Here is a 25,790-nt window from a genome sequence, read left to right as displayed (position 1 = left end):
TAGGGCTTGAACTCACGAGCCTGAGATCAAGAGTTGCATGCTCTACCCAACAGCCAGTCAGGCACCCCCTTTCTTTTCTTTCTTTCTTTTTTTTTTAAGATTTTATTTATTTATTTGACACAGAGAGAGAGAGAGAGATCACAAGCGGGCAGACAGGCAAGCAAAGCGAGATGGGGGGGGAAGCAGGCTCCCCACTAAGCAGAGAGCCCGATGCGGGGCTCGATCCCAGGACCCTGAGACCATGACCTGGGCCGAAGGCAGAGGCTTAACCCACTGAGCCACGTAGGCGCCCCCACCACCACCCTGCCGCCGCCTTTTCAACTTTAAAAGTCAATTGTCTGTTTTTAGAATTAGAAGACTGCAAGATCTAATTATTTGCTACCTGTGGCTTCATGATGTATTGGTTTTAGGAATGTATAGTAGGGCCATCCTTGTGGAATTATGTCCATTATTATGAGCTCTATTAACTGTTTTGTATGGCTGACTGTTAGTTTTAATTTCCAGTACAGTACAGTACTGTTTCATCAGCCTCAGAACTTTCTGGCAATGATTAAGAGCAAGATTAAGGTAGAGGGGAAGGTGACAGGAACTCAAACAAATGAAATAGAAGAGAACCTCCCTATGATGAAAAGCTAGAGGCTAAGCCAAATAGGCATATGGAAAGTATATTTCGTGTCCAGGGTCCTCTCTGGGTTTGGTGGGGATACCAATCCAGTGGAACTAGACAAGGCATACCTTTGGGAATGCTGAGAGACACTAATGTAGCTCCTTTATTTTTTTTTTAAGATTTTATTTATTTATTTGTCAGAGAGAGAGATCTAGAGAGCGCACACACAAGCAGGCAGAGGCGGAGAGAGAAGCAGGCTCCCTGCTGAGCAAAGAGCCCGATGTGGGACTCGATCCCAGAACCCTGGGATCATGACCTGAGCCGTTAACAGTGGCTTAACCGACTGAGCCACTCAGACTTCCCGATGTAGCTCCTTTAAATAGAAATTTTTTGTTTGTTTGTTTTAAGATTTTATTTATTTACTTATTTGACAGAGAGGGAGAGAGAGATCACAAGTAGGCAGAGAGGCAGGCAGAGGGAGAAGAGAAAGCAGGCTCCCTGCTGAGCAGAGAGCCCGGTGGAGGGCTCGATCCCAGGACCCTGAGACCTGAGCCGAGGGCAGAACCCACTGAGCCACCCAGGTGGCCCTAGATAGAAATTTAAACTTGACTTCACTTAGGTTATTCAATAGCTGTCATCTTTATCCTGCTGGTTTCTACCATATTTTTCCAATGTGACCTGATTATTAATTGCCAGATGGCATGTTTCCAGTGTGTAACCATCTTCATGAAAATCTCATTTGCCTCTTTGATTAAATCATGGTATTGGGTGACTAGCTTGCTCAGTTAGTGAAGCATGTGACTCTTGATCTCAGGGTTGGGAGTTCAAGATCCACTTTGGGTATAGAAAAGAAAGAAAGTACCCTTTGAGCAACTGGCTGGCTCAGCGCAGTATGCGACTCTTGGTCTCAGGGTTGTGGTTTTAAGCCCCATGTTGAGTGTAGGGATTACTTAAAAATAAAATCTTTAAGAAAAAAAGATCATGTTATTAATAAAACCACATTTTATCTTCTTTAGAAGCCAGCTAAATTGGATCAATTTTATGATCTCAAATTCCTCCTAGTAATCACATAATTTCACATTGCTGATTGAATATCTGATTCCTTGACAATGTTGTTAATTATTTGAAGGCAAAGACCATTTCTAATATAGCTTTGTAGTTTCCGGATTGCCGAGCAATCTTGTCAGACTAGGCACTCAGTAAAGATTAATTGCTTGCTGTTGATCCTGAGGAATACTAGTGAGAAATGAGCATCAACCCACCATGACTGATGGAAAAAGAAAATTGGAAAGTACATGCCAGGAGCCTTAATGGATTATTAATATCACTTTGCATATGAAAGATAACCTATTTTTAAATGACACCTTTGGGGCAACTGGTTGTCTAAGTTGTTAAGCATCTGACTTCAGCTCAGGTCTGATCTCAGGTTCCTGGGATTGGGCCCCACATCGGGCTCCACACTCAGCAGGGAGTCTGCTCTCGCTCTGCCTCTGCCCCTCCCCCCACTAGAGCACACACACTCTCTCTAAAATGAATGGATAAAATCTTTTAAAATAAATAAATAACACCTTTATTTTTCTGATAATATATATGCAGTGCAAAATTTTGATTAACAGGGTGCCTGGGTGGTTCGGCCGGTTGGGTGCCTGACTTTTCATTTTGGCTGAGGTCATGAGCTCATGATCATGAGATCAAACCTGGTGTGGGGCTTCACTGGGGGGCAGAGCCTGCTTGGGATTCGCTCTCCCCCTCTCTGTCCCCCTTTCTGTCTGCCCCTCCCCCACACATGCCCATGCACACACATGCTCATGCTCTCTCTCTCAAATAAATAAATAAGAAATTTTAATTAATAGAAAAATATAAAGAAGAAAAGTTAAATTATCTGCTATCTTTTTTTTACACTATGAAGCTTTATATTTTCATTTGTAGAGAAAAGACATTAGGTCTTTTCCTTTACATTGCTTTGGTTTTTCCAGCCTTCTCTATTTTCCAGATCTGAATATCATTCTTGAGTGATACTGTCCACTGACATTATTTTAGATCTTGACCTGTCTCTACTTAGTAAACCTTAATGTCCAATTTCTTTTGGTTTTTATTGCAATTTTGTTTTCATTATCTTTAGAATGCCAAATTACCAATTCTCGCTTAACTTTAGAAAATTTAGCCTTCCTTTCTTCATCACTCTGTGGAAATAAACTCTGGAAACCTAAGATATAATCTTAGTAGCTTTTTACTCAGGAGCATTTTACTTCTCTTACTATCTTCTGGCCTGTCCTCTTGTTTTCCATTAGACTTCTTGATACTTATCATTTTGTGTTCCTATTTTGTTTAGGGTTTTTTTTTTTTTTTAAGTTTTCAGGGTTCAGTGATCCTCATTTCTAAAAGTTGCCTTCTTTAAGGTAATGCTTTTTGACCAAATCTGTCTTTGAAGTAATTCTTTTTATTGTCAACATCTCACCCATATAAAACTACATGTTTCTTTATTTTTCAGCAATATTTTTTCTTAGGTAAATTGCTTAACTCACATTGAGATTTCTCATGGCAAGGACATACATACACTTTATTTTGCTAAGTACAGCTTGTACTTAGCTTATAATAACTAGTTCTGTCGCAGCTATATCATCACTTATTGCCTCAGAAATCATAATGCAGGTGAAGTTGCCCTGAGACAGTGGAATAGATCCTTTCCTTTTCTTGTTTCCTCAGGTCACAGGAAATATTTAAATTTTCTTTCCTAAAGGCCCATTTTTTCATTAGTATCAAATAACACAATTTATGAAGTGATAATAATTTGATTTGGAGCCAGATAATCCAAAATAATTGGTTTTAATGGCTCCCATTATAAAATTATGCCCAAGTTTGGTGGTTAGGGTATTTGATTCGTCTTAAATGCTTATAACCCTCACATTTGCAGCCAAATTTTATTTTGGATTTTAAGATGTTTTCTCTGATATTGAAACTCCTGGCATATATCCTAGAACAGAATTAAAATTTAAGCAAATTAAGATACACAAACTTCCTGTGATTTAGTATTTTTTTAAATTAGTTAACATGAAGCACAATATTGGTTTCTAGAGTAGAATTCAGTGATTCATCACTTACAAACAACACTCAGTGTTCATCACAAGTGTCCTCCTTAATATCCATCCCACATCTAACCCATCCCCCACCTTGCTGTGATTTAGTATTATTTGAATATTCTGATTTAAATGAAACCATAAGGGGCACCGGGGTGGCTTGGTTGTTAAGCTTCTGCCTTCAGCTCAGGTCATGATCCTGGGGTCCTGGGATCGAGTCCCACACTGGGCTCCTTGCTCAGTGGGGACCCTGCTTCTCCCTATGCCCCTCCCCCTGTTTGTGTTCCCTCTCTCACTGTCTCCCTGTCAAATAAATAAAATCTATAAATGAAACCATAAAAAATAAAATGTGTACAGCACATTGAGATTTGAGATACAGAAATGAGTTTTCACATCCATCTAGAAGAAGATTAGAAGCATTATAGAAACCACTATTTATCAAGTATTTTGAGACTAAGGTATTCTTACTTAACTTCTTAAGCTCCAGAGTATAGCTCTTATTTTGGATTGGAATAGAGATGATTTGAAAGAATAACAAATATATCTGGTATAACTACATTTTTTTTTCAGGTAGAACTCAGGTAGTACTCCAGAAAGCTCTGTGGAACTCATTTTGAACCTGTCATTCTGGTTATGAAAAATGTAGTTTTTTCTAAAAGTCTTCTGACCTTAAATGTCATATCGGATAATGTAGAATTCAGTACAGATTGAAGATTAAACAAAGTATTTTGTAGTGTGTATCATAAGAATTTTTGTATGATTTTTAGTCACAAGAGGACCTATTAAGAGACCATGAGTAGATAAGTCAAAAATCCCTTCCCCTATTAGAATAAAAGCAAACCTAAGCTTCTGGTTTATAGTTTTTTAAAGAATAATTAACATAGTGTTATTTGCAAATATCTTCTCTCACTCTGTGGGTTGCCTCTTTGGTTGACCGTTTTCCTTTGCTGTGCAGAAGCTTTTGATCTTGATGAAGTCCCAAAAGTTCATTTTCACTTTTGTTTCCTTTGCCTTTGGAGACATGTCTTGAAAGAAGTTGCTGTGGCCGATGTCAGAGAGGTTACTGCCTATGTTCTCCTCCAGGATTTTTATAGATTCCTGCCTCACATTGAGGTCTTTTATCCATTTCAAGTTTATCTTTGTGTATGGTGTAAGAGAATGGCTTGCATTTCATTCTTCTATGCATACATAACTCTCCAGTTTTCCCAGCACCATTTATTGAAGAGACTGTCTTTTTTCCACCGTATATTTTCCCCTGCTTTGTCGAAGATTATTTGACCATAGAGTTGTGGGTCCATATCTGGACTCTTTACTCTGTTCCACTGGTCTTTGTGTCTGTTTTTGTGCCACTACCATGTTGTCTTGGTGACCACAGCTTTGTCGTAAAGCTTGAAATCAGGCAACGTGATGCCCCCAGTTTTGTTTTTCTTTTTCAACATTTCCTTAGCAATTTAGGGTCTTCTCTGGTTCCATACAAATTTTAGGATTGTTTGTTCCAACACTTTGAAAAACACGAGTAAAATTTTGATCGGCTGATATCCAAGATCTATAAAGAACTCCTCAAACTCAAGACTCAAAAAACAGATTATCACGTCAAAAAATGGGCAGAAAACATGAACAGACACTTCTCCAAAGAAGACATACAAATCACTAACAGACACCTGAAAAAATGTTCATCATTATTAACCATCAGGGAGATTCAAATCAAAACCACATTGAGATACCATCTTACAACAGTTATAATGGCCAAAATTAACAAGACAAGAAACAACAAGTGTTGGAGAGGATATGGAGAAAGGGGGACCTTCTAACACTGTTGGTGGGAATGCAAGTTGGTGCAGCCACTTTGGAGAACAGTGTGGAGATTCCTTAAGAAATTAAAAATAGATCTACCCCATGACCCTGCAATTGCACAACTGGGTATTTACCCCAAAGATACAGATGTAGTGAAAAGAAGGGCCATATGTACCCCAATGTTCATAGCACCAATGGCCATAATCGCCAAACTGTGGAAAGAGCCAAGATGCCCTTCAACAAATGAATGGATAAAGAAGATATGGTCCATATATACAATGGAATATTACGCCTCCATCAGATAGGATGAATACCCAACTTTTGTATGAACATAGACTGGACTAGAAGAGATTATGCTGAGTGAAATAAGTCAAGCAGAGAAAGTCAATTATCATATGGTTTCACTTACGTGTGGAGCACAAGAAATAACATGGAGGACATTAGGAGAAGGAAAGGAAAAGTGAATTGGGGTAAATCAGAAGGGGAGATGAAACATGAGAGACTATGGTCTCTGAGAAGCAAACTGAGGGTTTTGGAGGGAAGAGGAGTGTGGGAATAGGTGAGCCTGGTGGTGGGTATTAAGGAGGGCACATACTGCATGGAGCACTGGGTGTGGTGCATAAACAATGAATCTTGGAATACTAAAAAAATAAAATTAAAAAAAAGTATAATTACATATAGTATCTTGTTTCAGGTATACATCATAGTGATTTCATATTTTTATGCATTACAAAATAATCCTTGTTACCCTGTGTCACCACCAAATGTATTACAGTATTATTGACTGTATTCCTTCTGCTATACCCAATGACTAATTTATTTTAAATTGGAAATTTGTACCTCTTAATCCCCTTTCCCTATTTCAGCCACTCCATAAACCTTCCTCACTCTGGTAACCAATAGTTTGTTTCCTATATCTTTGAGTTTATTTCTGTTGTTTTGTTTATTTATTTTATTTTTTAGATTCCACATAAGTGAAATTGTATTCTGTTTGTTTTTCTGTGTCTGACTTATTTCACTTAGTTGGATCCCTCTAGATTCAACTATATTGTCGCAAATGGGAAGATTTCCTTCTTTCTTTTTTATGGCTGAGTAATTTTCAGTTGTATATATGTGATACATACCCATTCATTTATCAGTAGATACTTAGGTGGCTTTCATATCTTGCTATTATAAATAATGCCACATTGAAAATTGGGGTTCATGTATCTATTTGAATTGGTGTTTTCATTTTCTTTGGATAAATATCCAGAAGTGGGATTGCTGGATTGTATGGTAGTTCTATTTTCAATTTTTTGAGGAGCCTCCATACTCTTTTCCAGAGTGGCTGTACCAGTTTGCATTTCCACTAGTATTAGAGGAATACATGCCAGCGTCTGAGGATGCCCTTTTCACCGTATCACCGATGTTTGTTATTTTTTGTCTGGTTTTAGTTCTTTCAGTTTCCAATAACGAATTACATTTATGTAGTGTTTTATTCTTTAGAAAGCAGTTTCGTGTGTATATTATTTCACTTTTAGTTTTTATTCCTTATTTTACAAAATAGGTAGTTTACAAGATAGTCCCAAGATCATATTGCTTAGTAGAGATAACAGTCAGACCCCAGTTTCCTCCCTAAATAAAGTGCTCGATCAATTAAATCCCACATTACTTTTCAGTCTGATTTAAATTAGTGTCCTTGCCCTCCTCTGTAAAATGGACCTAATACTAACTTATTTAGAAAATTAAAGTTATAACAACCCTAGTAGAATAAGTAGAAGTCATAACTTATGTTTTGACCTGCTTCTAGAGATAATTGGTTTTGCAGTGAGTGATACCTTCTGTGCTTTAGGACAGGTATTCTCCTGATCACTTCTATTACTTCCCCAGTCGGTGGCTGGTGCAGTGGAGATGCCATTTCTAGTGTTGAACGATACGATCCACAGACCAATGAATGGCGAATGGTAGCTTCAATGAGCAAAAGGCGATGTGGAGTTGGGGTCAGTGTTCTTGATGACCTGCTTTATGCAGTAGGAGGCCATGATGGATCTTCTTATCTCAATAGTGTTGAAAGGTAAGGTCAATTTGAATTTTTTTTAATTGAGATGTTAACTAGGAAACAAATGTGATTGCTGCTTTACTGTTACATCTGTGACTCTAGTTGGCAGCCTTGACCCCTTAGCATGACATATAAGTCCTTCATAATGTAACCTCGACCTGACCTATTTTTGCAGTCTGTCTCCCCCGGCCACACCACTGTTCCCTAGTGCTACTCCAGATCCACCAAATTGCCTGTGGTTCCTTGGACACACTAAACTCTTTTATTCCTCTTTGCCTACCCATATGCATGCTGTTCCTTCTTCCCTGGAATATCTCTTCAAGACTCAAATATTATTTCCTATAGAAAGCCTTCTCTGACACCACACAATTAGTTACTCATTCCTCTGCCTTTTTGTAAGTATTTTGAACATACTTGTACATATCTGATTGGCTATCATTGTTAAAATGTCTTTTCCCTTATCTGTCACCATGCTTGGTACATTGGAATCCTACAATAATTGTTCTAGTTTCTTGCTTTCATATACCCTTCTTCATTCAACTGTGTTTATTTACAGTGATTCTTAACAATTCTGTGACATCTGCAGCACGGAAAGATCTAGATTGTATAGCTGAAAAATAAAACAGGGATCAGCTCCATAGAAGCTAAAAAAAAAAAAAAAAGCACACTTAAAAATAAATTGAGTTAGAGGTGCCTGGGTGGCTCAGTTGGTAGACCATGCAACTCTTGATCTCAGGGTTGTGAATTCAAGCCCCACATTGGGCATAGAGCCTACTTTAAAAAATTGAAAATATAAAAATAAAAAAGAATGGAAATGATTAAATATTTACAGCTTAATAACAATTAAGCCCAAATATATCAAAATGTGTGGACTGCAACTAAAGTGTATTCAGAGGGAAATTTATAGTGCATTTTAACTTAATATGCATTCATTTGAAAATAAGAAAGATGAGAAAATAAATCATGCTTTTAAATTATGAGGTTATAAAAAGAACAACAAAACCCAAGAAAATAGAAGGAAAAGAAAGAAATAGAAAAAAAGAAAAAGTTAATTAAATTGGAAACAAATAAAATTAATGTAATTACACAAAGAGCAATTTGATAGTTTTTTTGACAGCATTTTTTAAAATTGAAAATGATTCTACCCTGTGCCCCATGATTCTACTTGTCATTGTCTATTTACTCAGGTAAAAATATATAAGGGCAATCACTGTTTTTAATAGCAAAATGTCAGGCACAATGTAAGGATACATCAACAGGAATATGTAGTGGCACACACAATTAAAAAAATCTAGAATATTATCTATTAGCATAGATCTCAGAAGTACGTTGAATAAAAAAGCTATGATTACTTCAGTATTATTTATGTAAAGAAAACATGCTTGCATATAAATATACCTTTTTAAAAGTATTTTACTGGGGCACCTGGGTGGCTCAGTGGGTTAAAGCCTCTGCCTTTGGCTCAGGTCATGATCTCAGGGTTCTGGGATCGAGCCCCGCATCAGGCTCTCTGCTCAGCAGGGAGCCTGCTTCCCCCTCTCTCTCTGCCTGCCTCTCTGCCTACTTGTGATTTCTGTCTGTCAAATAAATAAATAAAATCTTTTTAAAAAATAAATAAATAAAAGTATTTTACGGATAAGTCTTGAAGGACATACACCAAGTCACAATGGGAAGAGACCAGAAATTAGTGGAACTCAAAGGAAATTTTAGCTCTGGCTATAACATTCTGGAAAAAGTTTTAAAGAAAATATATTCATATGTAATTTATATGAGTAAAAATTAAGTTTAAAAAATAAAACCTAAATTAGCTTTTCATATGCTTTTGTTATTAATCAGCCCATATTTAGAGGAAAGAATAGAGAATATGTAAATATAGCCAGACTTTCTTTGTGAAATACAAACTGCTCTTACTGTGTTCTCTGCAGGTATGACCCCAAAACCAACCAATGGAGTAGTGATGTGGCTCCTACAAGTACCTGCAGGACAAGTGTTGGCGTGGCAGTGCTTGGAGGCTTTCTCTATGCTGTGGGTGGCCAGGATGGCGTGTCCTGCCTCAACATTGTGGAGAGGTGATTTTTTTTTTAAGTCATTTTCAATTTTTTAAAAGAATATATGGGACGCCTGGGTGGCTCAGTTGGTTAAGCAGCTGCCTTCGGCTCAGGTCATGATCCCAGCGTCCTGGGATCGAGTCCCGCATCGGGCTCGGGAGCCTGCTTCTCCCTCTGCCTCTGCCTGCCATTCTGTCTGCCTGTGCTTGCTCTCTCTCTCTCTCTCTGACAAATAAATAAATAAAATCTTTAAAAAAAAAAAAAAAGAACATAAAGGGTATTTGGCCAAAGGATGTAAGCATAGTGATCTGAAGGGGCACCTGTACCCCAATGTTTATAGCAGCAGTGTCCACAATAGCCAAACTATGGGAAGAGCTCAGATGTCCACCGGCAGATGGATGGATAAAGAAGATGTGATATAGATAGATAGATAGATAGATAGATAGATAGATAGATAGATATGCACACACATACATATACAATGGAATATTACTCAGCTATCAAAAAATGAAATCTTACCATTCGCAACAATGTGAATGGAACTAGAGGGCATTATGCTAGGTGAAATCAGTCAGAGAAAGACAGTTATCATATGATTTCAATATTTCATTCATAAGTGGAATTTAAGAAACAAAATAGAGGCTCATAGGGAAAGGGAGGGGAAAATAAAACAAGATGAAATCAGAGAGGGAGAGAGTCCGTAAGAGACTTTTAACTTTAGGAAACAAACTGAGGGTTGCTGGAGGGGAACTGAGGAGGTGGATGAGGTAACGAAGTGTTGGGCATTAAGGAGGCCCCTTGATGTAATGAGCACTGGGTGTTATATACAACTGATGAGTCACTAAACTCTACCTCTGAAACTAACTAACTAACTAACTAAATAAATAAATAAATAAATAAATGTAAAGTGCTCTTTAAAGGAAACAGATTAGGATACCAGGGAATCCACCATTCAGTGGATATCCCATGGGCTTCCGGGGAATGTTTTCAGATGATCTTAAGGGTCTAAGAAGATGAGAGATATAACCTGATTTTTCAAACTGTTATACTGATGGAGCCTAACTGAAGAGTTGGAATCATATTCTAAATTATAATCCATATAGGATATTAAGCATAACACTTCTGAAATCTGCTTTCATTTTTTTTTCCCCAGTACTTGGAGTGTACTTAGTGTATGACTGCCCAGACTTCCTCCAAAAAAAGTAATTAAAGTAGTAACACTTTGTTTAGCACATCTTATAAATACCCCAAAGTATTTTGTATATGGATTCTCATTAATTCTTGAAGTGTACTTAGGGAAATCTAGGTTGGCTATGGAAGTTTAATTTATACTCTTACAAATCAGTTAATTTTAGTGAAATACATCCTGGTTCTTAATTTCTTGCTCCATCACTTTTTTGTCATTCTGCCCTAGAGATTAGATTTTGGAGTCTCATGTGTTCCATATTTCTTTTTTTTTTTTTTTTTTAAGATTTTATTTATTTATTTGACAGAGATCACAAGCAAGCAGAGAGGCAGGCAGAGAGGGGGAGGGGGGAAAGCAGGCTCACCGCCGAGAGAGAGCCCGATGCAGGGCTCGATTCCAGGACCCTGGGATCATGACCCGAGCCGAAGGCAGAGGCTTTAACCCACTGAGCCACCCAGGTGCCCTGTTTTCCATATTTCATCTTCACTTCCTAAAAAGAAATCCTTCATGACTTTTCAGAATTTTTCAAATACCATTTACTAGTTGGGTTGCCATGTTTAAGTTGAAGTGTTTAACTATCTTAAATAGAGATAAAGTTGTAGGTAACACTTGAAAGCTACTTCTTTTTTCTGTTAGGAAACTTATTTCTCCACTTTCAAAACTCTATGCAAGGGGGCCCGGGTGGCTTAATGGGTTAAAGCCTCTGCCTTCAGCTCAGGTCGTGATCCTGGGGTCCTGGGATTGAGCCCCGCATTGGGCTCTCTGCTCCGCGGGGGCCCTGCTTCCTCCTCTCTCTCTCTGCCTACTGCTCTGCCTACTTGTGATCTCTGTCTATCAAGTAAATAAATAAAATCTTTAAAAAAAAAAAACTCTATGCAAGAGGATTCTGGGAAGATAACAACAATAGCATAATTCTTTAATCTCTCCAAATACCCACAGAAGAACAGAGCAATAGATAGCAAAGCTAAAACCCATGGACAAGTTACAGAACTTGGTTCAATGACTGTGTGAATGTACCTAACACTGCTGAACTGTACATTTAAAAATGGTTATGTTGGTAAATTTTACCACAACTTAAAGAAAAAAAAAGCCCTATGGACATTTAAAATATAACTAGGGGAGGGAGGATTTTCATAAACACCAAAATACGAATGGGCAAAGGCAAAGTACCGAAAGCCGCAAGACCTGCATGATACCAGTGTCTATGCAGGAGAAAAATACAGAAAAGCAGTCAGAACTATGACAGATCTAAGAACAGAAGAACCCCAAAGCAGGCAATGTTTATTTACTAGAAAGAGTGAAGGGAACATTTATGACCAACAGCTGAAACAAAGAAGGGTTTGGCTCAATCCCAGTATAGTGCAAGGGACCTGTAATAAGATCTGAAGGACTTAGAAGAGGGATGCTCAGCTTCAGCACTACTGCCATATTGGGCCAGATAATTCTTTGTTGTGGAGGCAATCCTGTGCATTGTCAGATGTTCAGCAGCATACTTGGCCTCGGCCCACCAATTGCCAGTAGCACACACCTGGTTGTGACACCAGAAATCTGTAGACATTGCCAACTGCTCCAGGGTGGAAAGAGGAGTGGTGCAAAGCCACAGTAGCTGGGAACCAGCTGGGCTAGAGCCATCTAGTCCCTAGGAACCCTCAAAACTGACCAACAGTATGACCTTCCCGAACAAGGCCCACACTTCTGGTGCAGGATCAAAAATGAGCAAGACAAGATTAATATACAGTGAGAAGAGAAGGCCAAGATAAAAAGGAGGACCAGTGAATAAAACCAGTAAATCTCAGGAGGCTATACTTTTTTTTTTAACACTATATGAAAAAAACTAGAAAGAGTTCCATGAAGTTAGAAAATTACCATGAACCACTACCTTAGGAAAACTCGTTTCATATAAAAATGAACAACAGCAGAGTACCCAGGTTAGATCCAATACAAAGTTATTGTAGAGAGAATAAGCAGCAGAATAACATCTCTATAGACAGTGAAAGCACAGCAGAAAGACATACCCACAGAGCAGATCAAAACAGTGATCAACTATTTCACAATGTACTAACAGACATTAGGAAAGTGATATAAGACATGAAAACACTACATAAGTCAGAATTTGAAAAACCCAAATAAGAGATGACAAAACTCAGAAAAATATTAGAAATAAGAGGAAAAATCACTTCAGAATGAAGATTAAACTAGAACAAGTAAACTAAACAGATAATACTGGAAGACAGAAGGTGAAAGAGGAAATGTTTTAAAGTCAGAAATATAAAAAAGAAATAAAAAGGATATGTGATAAAGCAACAAGTATTGACGATAGGTTAAAAATCCAATATACAGATAATAGGAGTCCGTGAGGAACCAAAACAAAGCAAAGGAATAAAACAAATGCTAATAACTATAATTCAAAATTATTTTTCTGTTCTAATAAAAAATTTGAAATTGTTTATTGAAAGAATATACTGTATTCTCTGAATACTGACCCAGAACAGTCAACACCAAGATATATTCCAGTAAAATTATGGGACCTTGAAGAAAGAGGAAACAAATTCTTTAGTCAATCAACAAAAAAGTACGCTATTCATTTTATAGGAAAAAGATTTAGATTACTATCATACTTTTTGAAAGCAATATTTTATGCTAGAAGAATATGGAATAACATTTAAGATATTCAAAGAAAATGTAAGCTAAGGATTTTATACCTAGAGAAAATGACTTTAAAGTATGAAGGGCGCAGACAAACTGTTAACACGTAAGAAATCGCAATACTGTTCCCATGAGTCCTTACTGAGTAATCTACTATGGAACAAGCTTCAGACAAAATTACTAGAGACATTGATGGAGGGTGAGCATGAAACATAGAGGGAATTGGAGAACTCTGAGTAAACAGAGTTAAAAGAGAGAGTAGTATGCACTGGCTATATGCTCAGTCTGTGCAGATGTGGTATAAATATTTTCAAAAGTGGGAGGAGAAAGGGAAGAGATATGCAAAAAGAATTTTAATTTTTCTCAGGGATACTGAAGTGTTAGTATTGCTAATCCAAAATATAAAGTGGAATAAAGGAAATGGGTATAGGTTATTATAATTCTGTCATCTCCTATGTTCTTGAAAACTAGGGTTCTTACTATGGAAGAATAATAAATGTAAAATAGAAGAAGTTAAGTAAAAGGACCTGTTGTCCTGAATTTCAATTTGAATTGAAAGTTCTTCATTAAAAGTTCTTCATTAAGTTCTTCATTAAAAATAAAATTATATTCTAGTCAACCAAAGAGGCCTGGAAATAATGACCAACTAGTGGCAGTGAACAGCTCCGTTCCTAGATTGTGTTTTGAAGTTCCATTTCCCTAAAAGAAATAAGGGATTCTTGGAGAAATATCTGATTCCAGATTTAGGACAGAAAATGTACCAATAAGCCTGGGCTAGCTTGTCATACCAGATAATAAGCAACCTATCAAAGACTAGGAGATGTCTAAAAGACTCAAGAGAAAACTTGAAGATGTTCCCATTTGACCAGAGATGGGATAGTTTTTTGGTTTGTTTTGGTTTGTTTTTTAAAAATTTTATTTATTTATTTGGAGAGAGAGCGATCCCAAGTAGGCAGAGAGGCAGGCAGAGAGAAAGGGGGGAGCAATCCAGGACCCTGAGATCATGACTTGAGCCGAAAGCAGAGGCTTAACCCACTGAGCCACCCAGGCACCCAAAGTGGGACAGTTTTAACTTTAAAAGAGATAATAATTGTGAATGATTAAAATCCAATAAATATATTTAAATCTATGAGTTCCTGTTGATGTTTAAAAAATAAAAACCCTATTTAGTTGCCTTCAGAACATCACAGGGAATGAATTTATCATGTTGAGTACTAGTAAATAAAGTGAAAGAAGCACACATATACCCACCCTTTCTTGTATAAACTGTATCACATATGAATTGGATACAAAACAGTTGATGAAAGGATTTTTTCTTTTTTTTTTTTTTTTAAGATATATTTATTTATTTAAAGAGAGAGAGTATGAGGGGAGGGGTGCAGAGGGAGAGAGAGAATCCTAAATCAGACTCCCCACTAAGCACAGAGCCTGATGCAGGGCTTGCTCCCAGGACCCTGAGGTATGACCTGAGCCAAAATCAAGAGCCAGCCGCTCAACCAACTGAGCCATCCAGGCACCCCGAGGATTGTTTCTTTATAAAAATATTCCAAAAAAAGAAAATAAATGGTTGGATATGACCATTTTGTAACACTCAGTAAATAAATGGGCCTAAGCATTAATAATTAGCAGTTGCTAACATAATACCTTCTGTAGTTTTGCCAAAGGGACCAAATGTGGTCTGATCAAACTTGTGGATCCAGCTGCCAATTTGTGGAACATACAGAGGACAAGCCAGTGTGTGCAACTGCACTATGAGTGTCTAGCCAGTCAAATCCTTGTTGTGAGGGAAATTTCAGGTCAAATGCCCCAGGTTCTAAAAGATGAATTGGAGTGGGGGGGGGGGCGGGAGGAAATGGGAAATGGAGGAAAAAATCTGTAGATAAAAAGAGACTTTAAAAAAATTATAACAAACACAAATAAGGGATGCACACTTGGGTGGGAAAAACTATAAAGAAACTCAAGGAGACGATTACTGTAAAAATCAGGATAATGGTTATCCTTTGGGGAAGAAGGCATTGAGTTTGGAAAGAGACACATGGGAAGGCTTCCAGTGTGGCAGGCAAAGTTATTTTTCTTGGCCCAGGTGATGGGCTTTCCTTATAATAACTCAATAAACTGCACATTTTTGTGGCTTTCTGAATCAATGTTTTATTTTATAATTAAAAATTATGCAGAGACTTATGCTTCCAAGTAGCATGCAGTAAGTAGTGCCAGCCATCACTCCCACTACAACAAGTAGGAAAAAGTGAGAGTACAAATATATTTTTTAAAACATCAGAGACCTGTGGAAGTAACAAGAATGAGATGAACTAAAATTCCATTGAAGAGAGAGCCCATTTATGTGAGCTGAGATCATCAGCTGTTTTCTTCCCTGGGGATATTTGCCAAGTCTGAAGCATTGAATATTGGACTTGAAATATTGAAAGGGATTCACCTGGAGGAGAGGTAAAACAGTAGAACTTTTGATAGTCACACAGGTTGGCATGACAGATTGGAATCTAGAACAGTTCCAAACATACTGCTGTTTTTCTCCATGAGATGGTTGCTGAGTGCTGGGGTAGCTCAGGAGACTGGGGTACTAGGGGGAGTGAAATTTCATGCAACCTGACAGTGCTTAGAAGATAAAGTCCTGCTGTGGGGGGGGGGGCTGCGACAAATACAGGATAGCTTTCATCCTTGCGACATTTGAAAATTGAGGTGGACAGAGTCTAACAAAACTCAATTCCTGATTGGACCAGGGTGATCAATATTTCATCCTCCCTGCCTAATACAGGAGAGAGTAGATCCACCGCTGGTGGCCGGGAGGGGTGTGTGCAGGGGCGGTGTGGAATGAAGGGATAATATCAACTTCAATTTCTAGAATTCCATCCCATTATAAAAATGTCCAGCTAAAATAAAAAATTACTAAATGTGTGCAGAAAGAAAAATATGGCCAGTAGCTGAGAGAAAAAATAGACAATAGAAGCAGACTTACCTACGTTTAAGGGCTCCTGGTGGCTTATTCAGTAAATGATTCAGTAAATTTCGGCTCGGGTCATGATCTCAGGGTGGTAAGATCGAGCCCTGCGTAGGGCTCCGTGCTCAGAAAGGAGTTGGCTTGAGATTTTTCCCCTTTCCCTCTCCCTCTGCCCCTCTCCCCACTCACATATGTTCACTCCCTCTCTCTCAAATAAATAAATCTTTTTTTAAAAAAAATAAAAATAAATGATCTGCAGAGTTAACAGAAAAAAAACTTTAAAAGAAGTATAATGAATACATTAAATAAAATGGGGGAAAGATTAAAAATGGATAAAAGATTAGAGAATTTTAATATAGAATTGGAATCTAAAAATAAGATGTGCATTTTACAACTGAAAAATATATCTAAAATTAAGAACTCATTGAAATGAGATTAACTAGACACAGCAAAAGTAGACCAGACACAACAGAAGACCGAGTTAATGAACTCAAAGACAGATTAATAGAAACCATCCAAACAGAGGACGAACAGAGAAAACAGAATGGAAAGACCAGGCTGTAAGAGACTCATGGGATACACAAACAGTACAACATATATGTAATTGGAGTCCCAGAAGGAAAGGAGAGTGAGATAAGACCAAAAGCAGTATTTGCAGATAGAATTTTCTGCTGAGAATTTTCCAAAAGGGTTGAAAGATAAACTTTATTCAAAGTGCATGAACTGGGGCGCCTAGGTGGCTCAGTCATTAAGCATCTGCCTTCAGCTCAGGTCATGATCCCTGGGTCCTGGGATTGAGCCCGACATTGGGCTCCCTGCTCAGCAGAGAGTCTGCTTCTCCTTCTCCCTCTGCCCTTCCCCTTACGCTTGCTCATTTGCTCTCTCTCTCTCAAATAAATAAGTAAAATCTTTAAAAAAAGAAAAGTGCATGAACCTCAGGAGACCATCACTGACTTAAACACAACCTTTCTCCAGGACCTCCATTCTCCGGGATTTATATTTCTGCTGCATTCATCTGTATTAGTGACTACATTCGCAGAATCTCTTGGAGGTTTTTCCTTAAAATGTGCTCCATCTCCCTCACTTGCTTCTTTTTTTTTTTTTTCCAGCATAACAGTATTCATTATTTTTGCACCACACCCAGTGCTCCATGCAATCCGTGCCCTCTACAATACCCACCACCTGGTGCCCCCAACCTCCCACCCCCCACCCCCTCACTTGCTTCTTAAGAGCGAGGTCTATTTCCAGTATCATTTGTTGTGTATTTCCTGCAATAGTGGTAGAGTTTGCAAACAGTACTTAATAGACTAACAGAATTTCCCACCCACGCAATAAAATGCCAGCACTATTCCAAGTGATTTTTGTCATATTTCTGAACACTAGTAATTTATCAATCAGGACTCAATAAAGAAAACAAGCCATACCAGTTGTTTTGGTAGAGAGAATTTAGTATTCAAAAACTGGCTAGCAGATCTAGAAAGGCTGAAGAAAACAAACAGAGGACACTGAATTAACTGTATGAACCTAGATCTGGGAACATGAAGGAGAGAGAGGAGAGTTATGGGAGCCTAGTAGCCTAGAGGAGAGATGCCACGGAGCTTGAACTGTGACACGCCTCCACGAAGGCTTCTCTTCCTGGCTGATTGTGGAAGATTTTCTTTTCCGAAGGTGGTAACAGCACCTGTCGTTTCACACGCTGTGTATCATTTGGACACTCTTCTGATTGAAAGGTAGGATTTCCGTTTTCGCCTCTTGGTTCTGGGCTGCCTTACGACAGCGGCCAAGGTGGCACTGTGTGTGTAACTTTTGAAGCCGGGTCATAAAAGATGCATCTTTTACTTGGATCTCTTGGGGCGCCCGGGAAGCCTTGAGCTGTCTGAGGTTGCTGTGCTGGGAGGTCTACCTGGAGAGATCGTGAGGCTCCCTGGAGGGACGGCCAGCCAGCCGCCCGCTGCTTTAGTGCTCTGCTCCTCCAGCCGCAGCCACAGTTGGACAGCAACCACGTGAGACACTGAGCCAGGACTTCCATGTGAGGCCCCTTCCCAAATTCCTGACCCATGAGACAGGAAAGGTAGTAAAATTACCTGAAGTCACGGAGTTTGGGGGTGATTAGAACATGGGTGCTGCCTCCAAGAAGCACCAGGCTAGTTTGGGAAGTGCCAGGAAAAGGCTAGAGACTGGAAGTAGCCGGTTTAGTCAGAGTTCAAGGGCCATGGCTGAGGCAGCACTACAGGGTTGGCAAGCAAACAGAAAGGAGCCTGTCCCTTCTCCCAGAGACGTCCGGCAGCTAGTCCTTCCTCTCGGCAGAATCTGACAGAGAGCCAGCTTGGCAAAGGAGAAAGGTTGTTTTCAGAGTTCCGGCCCCAGTACCACAAGTCAAGAGTGTAGAAAACAACTTAGTAACTGACACAGGCACAAATTCTAAGACTTTTTGCCCTAGTAACTAAGTAAAATCTGTTAGATTCTCACTGTGCATTTTGACCATCGCAGGTGTGTGTAGCCAACATGTCTTTTTAGCATGATTTCACACCTTACGAAAAAGGCCTCACTTCAGAGAAGCAGGCATGCAGTCTTCGGTTTCTCCCTCACTGCAGGTATGATCCAAAGGAAAACAAATGGACACGAGTGGCTTCTATGAGCACCAGAAGACTAGGTGTGGCCGTGGCTGTGTTAGGAGGGTTCTTATACGCTGTGGGTGGCTCTGATGGGACGTCTCCACTCAACACAGGTTAGTCCCTTCCAGTGTCAGTCCGGTTCCCCCAGAGCAGCACATGCCTCAAGAGACCCCCCCTACAGAAAAGTATAAAAAGCCACATTATCCTATAATCTTAAATTGTAAGTATAAATTGTAAAATTAAAATGATTTGTATAATCATATTTATGTAAATGATATGATTATTTATAATAATCTAAATAATTGAAAATTGTTTTCCCCTTAGGAGAGTACAACTCCCAACTCTTCCTCAGCTCCTTCTGCAGCCGTATTCTTCCAGCGTATTCCCAGAGTACTTCTTTCTCCCTTCTCTTTATAAACTTCTAGGAATTTATAACGAATCAAAGAACTATTTTCCTAATATGATTATTTCTCTGCCTCACCCCCAACCAGCTCTCCTTAAAAAACCAAAACTAAGAAAAAGACAAAACCTATATTGTAATGTAAGAGTAAATAAGAAGTTATAGCTATAAGCTGGTTTATGTGTTAGTCCTTTCTGTTGAGAGATAATGGATATTTTTACCTAAGGATATTAGTGTGGCACTTGGATCAGACGCATGGTCACATATCTTGTCTTCTGCTTAGAATACAGTAGGAATACAGGCAAAGGGAATACAGTGTCTGATTATGACAATCAGTTACTAGTATGGAATGGTGCCTACAGATCCTGTAGTCTAATCCCCTCATTTGAAGATAAGGTGAGGCCACGAGTCATGTAGTCAGAACTAGAACTAAGGTACCTTGACTCCAACACACGCCCTTTCCGCCATCCCTTACACAAACGAAACCAGTAGTCCCTGATGAGATGATAATGGTTTTGTCCAAGGGACACAAGTCCTTTCCAGAAGCAAAAAATCAGACTGTGTATTAAAAATCTGTATTACCACAAAGTTTTAATGGCTATGAGGAAAACTAGAGGTGAGAAGAAATGGTTGAATGGTCACTTGCTGGGTTTTTTTTCTCCCCCTGCAGTGGAGCGCTACAATCCTCAGGAAAACAGATGGCACACCATAGCTCCTATGGGGACGCGGAGGAAACACCTAGGCTGTGCAGTGTATCAGGACATGATCTATGCCGTAGGAGGCAGAGATGACACTACAGAGCTTAGCAGCGCGGAGAGATACAACCCCAGAACTAACCAGTGGTCTCCGGTGGTGGCTATGACATCCCGCCGTAGCGGAGTAAGTGCCCACCTGCTGAAAACTGGAAAAAGCACCAAGACAGGGCTGCGCAGGAGAGCTCCGATCTATAAAATACTGGCGCAGGAAGGAGGTGCACTGTTGAGGCAAAACAACCCCTGCTACTTTCTTTCATCCTGGAAAAAATTAATTTCTCCTAATTGCTGTTATCTCAAGTAGTTAAATATCTTATAGTCAATCGTATCCTTAATAATATAATTATTTTTTGTGATTTATCTTTCATCAGTTGTTTTCCAGAAAGACCTTACCCTATCTTATCCACTACCTTATCTGACTTCACCTATATTCATCCCTCTCGATTAGAGCTAAATATTCCTAACGAATGTTCCTAGGTAATATTGTAAGTAGGTGGCACACCAATACAGATGTTTAGGCAGAAACACATCTGGTCCCACCACCAGTCTCCACAGACTGGTTGGAGCCTGTCCCATCTGTGGTCTAGACCTGGTCAGGGTGACCTGTGTCATGTTCTAGACCATGGATGACATGCGACCAAGAGACTTCCAGGGAGAGTTCAGCATTCATCCATCCTAGGATGTTTGGTTCAGAGTGAAATGTAACCCATAAACCACTGATTGTGTCAGGAGTGCATCGATGTAGGACAACGGGTGGGAGAACATAGCAGCAGCTAAGACTCCATCATCCGAGGAGAAAAGAGAGTAAATTCTGGTTTGTGCAAATCGGGGACTATCAGTGTTAGGCATCAGCGAGTCAAAACATTCCCACATCTGTGGCTCTCTTTATTACTGGTGATTAACAGCTTCTAGGTCACATTCCTATTGTTTTCACTGCTACATTTGGCAAATATTTATATATATATATATATATATATATATATATACAAAAATATATTTATATATATTTAGCAAATATTTATTAAGTGCTTACTCTGTGCTAGGAAAGAAAAAAGTAAGTACAACCCCACAGGGAGCTCCCAAGTTAGTGAAGGAAATGGAAATGTTTACAACTAACCGTTTAAAAAAAATAAAATAAAATACCCTCATAGTCAGGGCAAGTGAATTATAAGAGAGCCTGAGAGATTATGCTTATTGTGTTTGGGGCCAGTGAAGAGACTTACCAGAGAAAGTCTCATGTAGCCTAGGCCATGAAAGAAAAACAAGATTTTCCAGAAGAAGGAAAGAAGACACCAGCCAGGAACTACATGTACAAAGTATGGCAGCATGAAAAACGTGGTCTTTCTGGGACTAGCTGTTGAATCAGTATTCTTGCAGTGGTGGGTACCTAAGGCAGTGAGGCTAAAACGTGGGCTAGTGTGGATTTCTGGAGGGCTGTAGGGAGGCCTAGAAAGTTTTTAGAGGAGAGTGACAGCATGGTCAGATCTGTAATTTAAACAGAATTTTAGTGGCAGTTTAGATAGCGGGTTAGAATAGGCAAATACCAAAAGAAGTGAGAGCAGTTTGGAAGTTCTTGCCCATTCCCAGTGATGCTTTTCCAAAAACTTAAGAAATTTATGTTTTTCACTGTAAAAATATTCTAATTGTATATATAATTTTATTGTTCCCACGATGTAACAGATTTTTGTCATTACTTTTTTCTCTGTGTCCAAGTAAACCAGAATGCAAGGTCATAAAGAATTATCTTTTGTTACGAAGATTTATCTAGAAACTAGTCCAGATTTTCCCATTGATTCTCTGGCATCTTCAGCAGCCGCTGTTTTGGTCCTGTAGGTTGGCCTGGCCGTAGTGAATGGACAGCTCATGGCTGTAGGAGGCTTCGATGGCACCACATACTTGAAGACCATTGAAGTGTTTGATCCTGATGCCAATACATGGAGGTAACCTTTAAGCTACACTGCAGAGCACCTCAGTGCTGAGTTGAAAATCATGGGCATAAGGTCCGCATGACCATCAAAATGGGGATGGTCCGTACATTGAGAAGTGCTCTTATAGCTCATGAGAGAGCTCCAAGTTACCCATATTTGATGGCTTATTGTGACTTCATTGCTCTGAAGTGGCTGACATTTTATAACCTCTTCCCTTTGGTAACTGTTCAGTTTTATAGTGGAGATGGAAAACACAGAAACAAAATAATTTCCTCTCTAGCCCCATCATGTTCCGCTGAGGTAAGTAAGGCACTGAGAAATAAAATGAAGCAAGTTAGTGATAGAACTTAGATCTCTTGCTTCTCATCTGTCACAATTTTTTTGGTGTTTTTCTGGGCAGCTTTATGCCCAGGAAAAAACAAACTACAGTTACTTTATTTTTATTTTTTACTCATTTATTTTTTAAAGATTTTCCTTATTTGAGAAACAGAAGGACCGAGCCAGAGAGAGAGAGAGAGAACATGAGGGCAGTCAGGGGGCAGAGGGAGAAGCCGACTCCCTGCTGAGCAGGGAGCCTGATGTAGGGCTCGATCCCGGGATCATGACCTGAGCTGAAGGCAGATGCTTAACCAACTGAGCCACCCAGGCGCCCCTTACTTTTTTCTTAAATAGCTTATTTCGGGGCACCTGGGTGGCTCAGTTGATTAAGCGTCTGCCTTCGGCCCAGGTCATGATCTCGGGGTCCTGGGGTTCAGCTGGGAGCCTGTTTCTCCCTCTGCTTCTGCCCTTCCCCCTTCCACCCACGCATGCTCTCTCTCAAATAAATAAATAAAATATTTTAAAAAGTACAGTCTTCGTGTCTTGGAAAGCCACACTTTTACAGATGTTTAAATGACACTTTGGATTCTTCTCCCTTTCTCTCATGGCTCTGTATGACTTGACCACAATACTGAAGTCAGACTACAAGTCAGGTCACTTTTGGCTTCTATGTCACATATTCACAACCTTGTTAAGTAAAGGTGTACTGAGTGTTCTAGATATCAGGGATACAACAGTGAACAAAAACAAAATTCCCTGCTCTCCTGGCTCTGATGTTCTAGTAAGGAGACTAACAAGTACCATGTCAGAGGGTAGAACCACTATGGGGAAGAGCCAAGGGAGTGGGGCTGTCCAGGGATGAGTTTCTTTTCAAATGTGGCCTAGGAAGGCCTGACTGCAAAGGTAACATTTTTAGCAAAACCTGATAGAGGTGAGGGAGAGAGAGATAATCGGAGGTTTTCCTGAAGAGGAGCCTCCCTCTTGTGGCATATTTTCTTACATATTCAGCTTTCAGTGTTTAGATCTTTGGGAAGATTGCCAGATTTACTTTTGCTACTTAATCACTATGATCCTACATAAGGACCTATTTCTCTGTAGCTGTCACTAAATAGAATTAGTAATATGTGACCGAGTAATAGTTATGAAATTCTTAAGGATCTGTTGAGAATTACGATCTAAATTTTTGTAGAATTACGATCTAAAATTTTGTATCCCAAACTTAAAACCAGCTTAACCTTACAGCTGACAGAGGCTCTATTATTCTTTTCCATGTAAATCTTTAACTTTGGAGATGATCTTGTTCACAAGTCAAAAATTAAATGCTAGGGGCACCTGCGTAGCTCAGTTGGTAAGCGTCTGCCTTTGGCTCAGGTCATGAATGATCTCAGGGTCCTGGGATCAAGCTCCAAATCGGGCTCCTGCTTACGGGGAGCCTGCTTCTCCCTCTCCCTCTGCTGCTCCCCCGTTTGTGCTCTGTGTCTCTCTGTCAAATAAATATATAAAATCTACAGAAAGAAAAAAAAACCTAGATGGCTGACTTTATTTACTTATAGCCAGGTTTGTTCTATAAAGGAGAAGGCTTGTAAGAATACATATAAGATATTTAAGGATAAAAATAAGTTATCAGTGTTTAGGCTGAAGGAATTGTGAGTAGGAAAATAAGATAGCTGTGGTCAAAACTAGACAAAAATGTAGGATATGATTCTATGTAATTGTTAAAAGTCAATTTAGTGGGGACGCCTGGGTGGCTCAGTTGGTTGGACGACTGCCTTCGGCTCGGGTCATGATCCTGGAGTCCTGGGATCGAGTCCCACATCGGGCTCCCAGCTCCATGGGGAGTCTGCTTCTCCCTCTGACCTTCTCCTCGCTCATGCTCTCTCTCACTGTCTCTCTCTCAAATAAATAAATAAAAATCTTAAAAAAAAAAAAAAGTCAGTTTAGTGTGTAAAGGTATAAGGTTGTTATGCAAAATAATGGATACAATGCTCTTTTATTCTTAAAACAGTATCCTAGAAACAAGACCTTTTCACCCAGTGTCTGACATAATTCTGTTACTTGCCAGTGCTCAATTCCAGATCCTAATCTTTGGAAGAGATGTATGAATCTAAAAATATTAGTTATGATAAAAAACATGTGTTTTATTAACATCTAAAAGTTACAGAAGAAACAGTGCTTTTTCCACTTTGAAATCTGATTTTCTTTCTTTGCAGGTTATATGGCGGGATGAATTACCGTCGGCTAGGTGGTGGTGTAGGAGTTATTAAAATGACACATTGTGAATCCCATATATGGTGAACATCTAGAAGACAGTCATGTACATGCTCCTCTGTATTCTGGAGAGCTTTGACTTTTGACTTTGGAGCTTTGTATAGCTCAAGAAAACATTAGAACAAATTTTATTCGTTGCTGGTGCCTCAACATATGGAAATACAATGAAAGTACTTCAACTGCAAGATGCCATCTTTGCACAAAAATTCTCAACTCTGTGCAGAATATTTATTTTTGGTTTTAATTTATCATGGGTTTTTTGTTGGGTTTTTTGTCATTGTTTGGTTTTGTTTTGCTTTGGATTTAGCCTTCCTCCCACTAAAAAAGGACAAAAAAAAAAAAGAAAAAAAAAGGAAAAAAAAGATAAAAATTCCAAGCAGTGAAAGTTTACTTTTAAGATATTAAGTTTGAAAATACTAATAAAGGGAGAAGGGCTCTACATGATCTGGTTATTTCCAGGCACTCCATCCACACGACTCCGTGACTTACAAGGACTACCAGTGACAAAGATAAGTATGCCAAGGGCACTGTTTAGCCATCATGCTTACACTAAGCACCAGAAGACTTGAAAATCTACAAACAAAACAAACAAAAAAAGAAACACTCATTTTAAATAGTACAATTCAAAAGGAATAGTAAGTAGATAAAAGCAGGACTCAGACCCTAAAGTTTTCATCAGTGCAAGTTTGCATCTTGTTTCCTTCCATATGAACTTGTTTTCCACTGTATTTACTCTTTTTTCATAATATTTTCATAGAACTTCTGCTAGCTCTAGAGCTCTGCTCAGTGCCTCTATTGAAAACAGTATACCCTTCTTATATGCTGTCTTGAGAATCCTCCAATAGAATCATGTGCTACTCTGCAAAAGTTTTTGCTCAAAAATATTACTGACTGAAACAACTTTCCTTCTTGTTTCCTTATTGCTACTAAGGACCAGCAGGGAGAAATATCCTCTCCCCAGCAGTGAATACTGTTATGCAATTTACACTTGACGCTCAGGCCTGCTGAAGCTGAGGCTTACCTGTAATCACAGCCTCCAAGGGAATGAATTCTTCAGTTCATGTAATAATACACGCTAATGAGTGTGAAATTGAGGCATTTTATTAATAAAATCTTGGTTCTTTTATACAAACTATATATCATTATCCTCATCTGTA

The 25,790-nt window shown here is 39.0% G+C and overlaps 1 protein-coding gene across 1 annotated transcript in view; it reads left to right on the top strand.

Annotated features, from left to right (window-relative positions):
- The window catches only part of KLHL20 (kelch like family member 20), a 68,731-nt gene extending 43,518 nt beyond the window's left edge, over window positions 1-25,213 (top strand). Inside the window, exons 7-12 of the mRNA XM_047704843.1 lie at window positions 7,348-7,531; window positions 9,442-9,585; window positions 18,947-19,080; window positions 20,038-20,246; window positions 21,953-22,059; window positions 24,576-25,213. Of these exons, the coding sequence (XP_047560799.1) occupies window positions 7,348-7,531; window positions 9,442-9,585; window positions 18,947-19,080; window positions 20,038-20,246; window positions 21,953-22,059; window positions 24,576-24,660 (863 nt within the window). The 3' untranslated portion in view covers window positions 24,661-25,213. The remainder of the gene's footprint in view (window positions 1-7,347; window positions 7,532-9,441; window positions 9,586-18,946; window positions 19,081-20,037; window positions 20,247-21,952; window positions 22,060-24,575) is intronic.
- The last annotated feature ends 577 nt before the right edge of the window (window positions 25,214-25,790 follow it).

This window comes from Lutra lutra, chromosome 15 (assembly GCF_902655055.1).
Source record: "Lutra lutra chromosome 15, mLutLut1.2, whole genome shotgun sequence".
In the NCBI taxonomy this organism is placed as follows: Eukaryota; Metazoa; Chordata; class Mammalia; order Carnivora; family Mustelidae; genus Lutra; species Lutra lutra.
The sequence above is the reverse complement of the archived record's forward strand: the minus strand, read 5'-3'. Positions and strand labels throughout refer to the sequence as shown.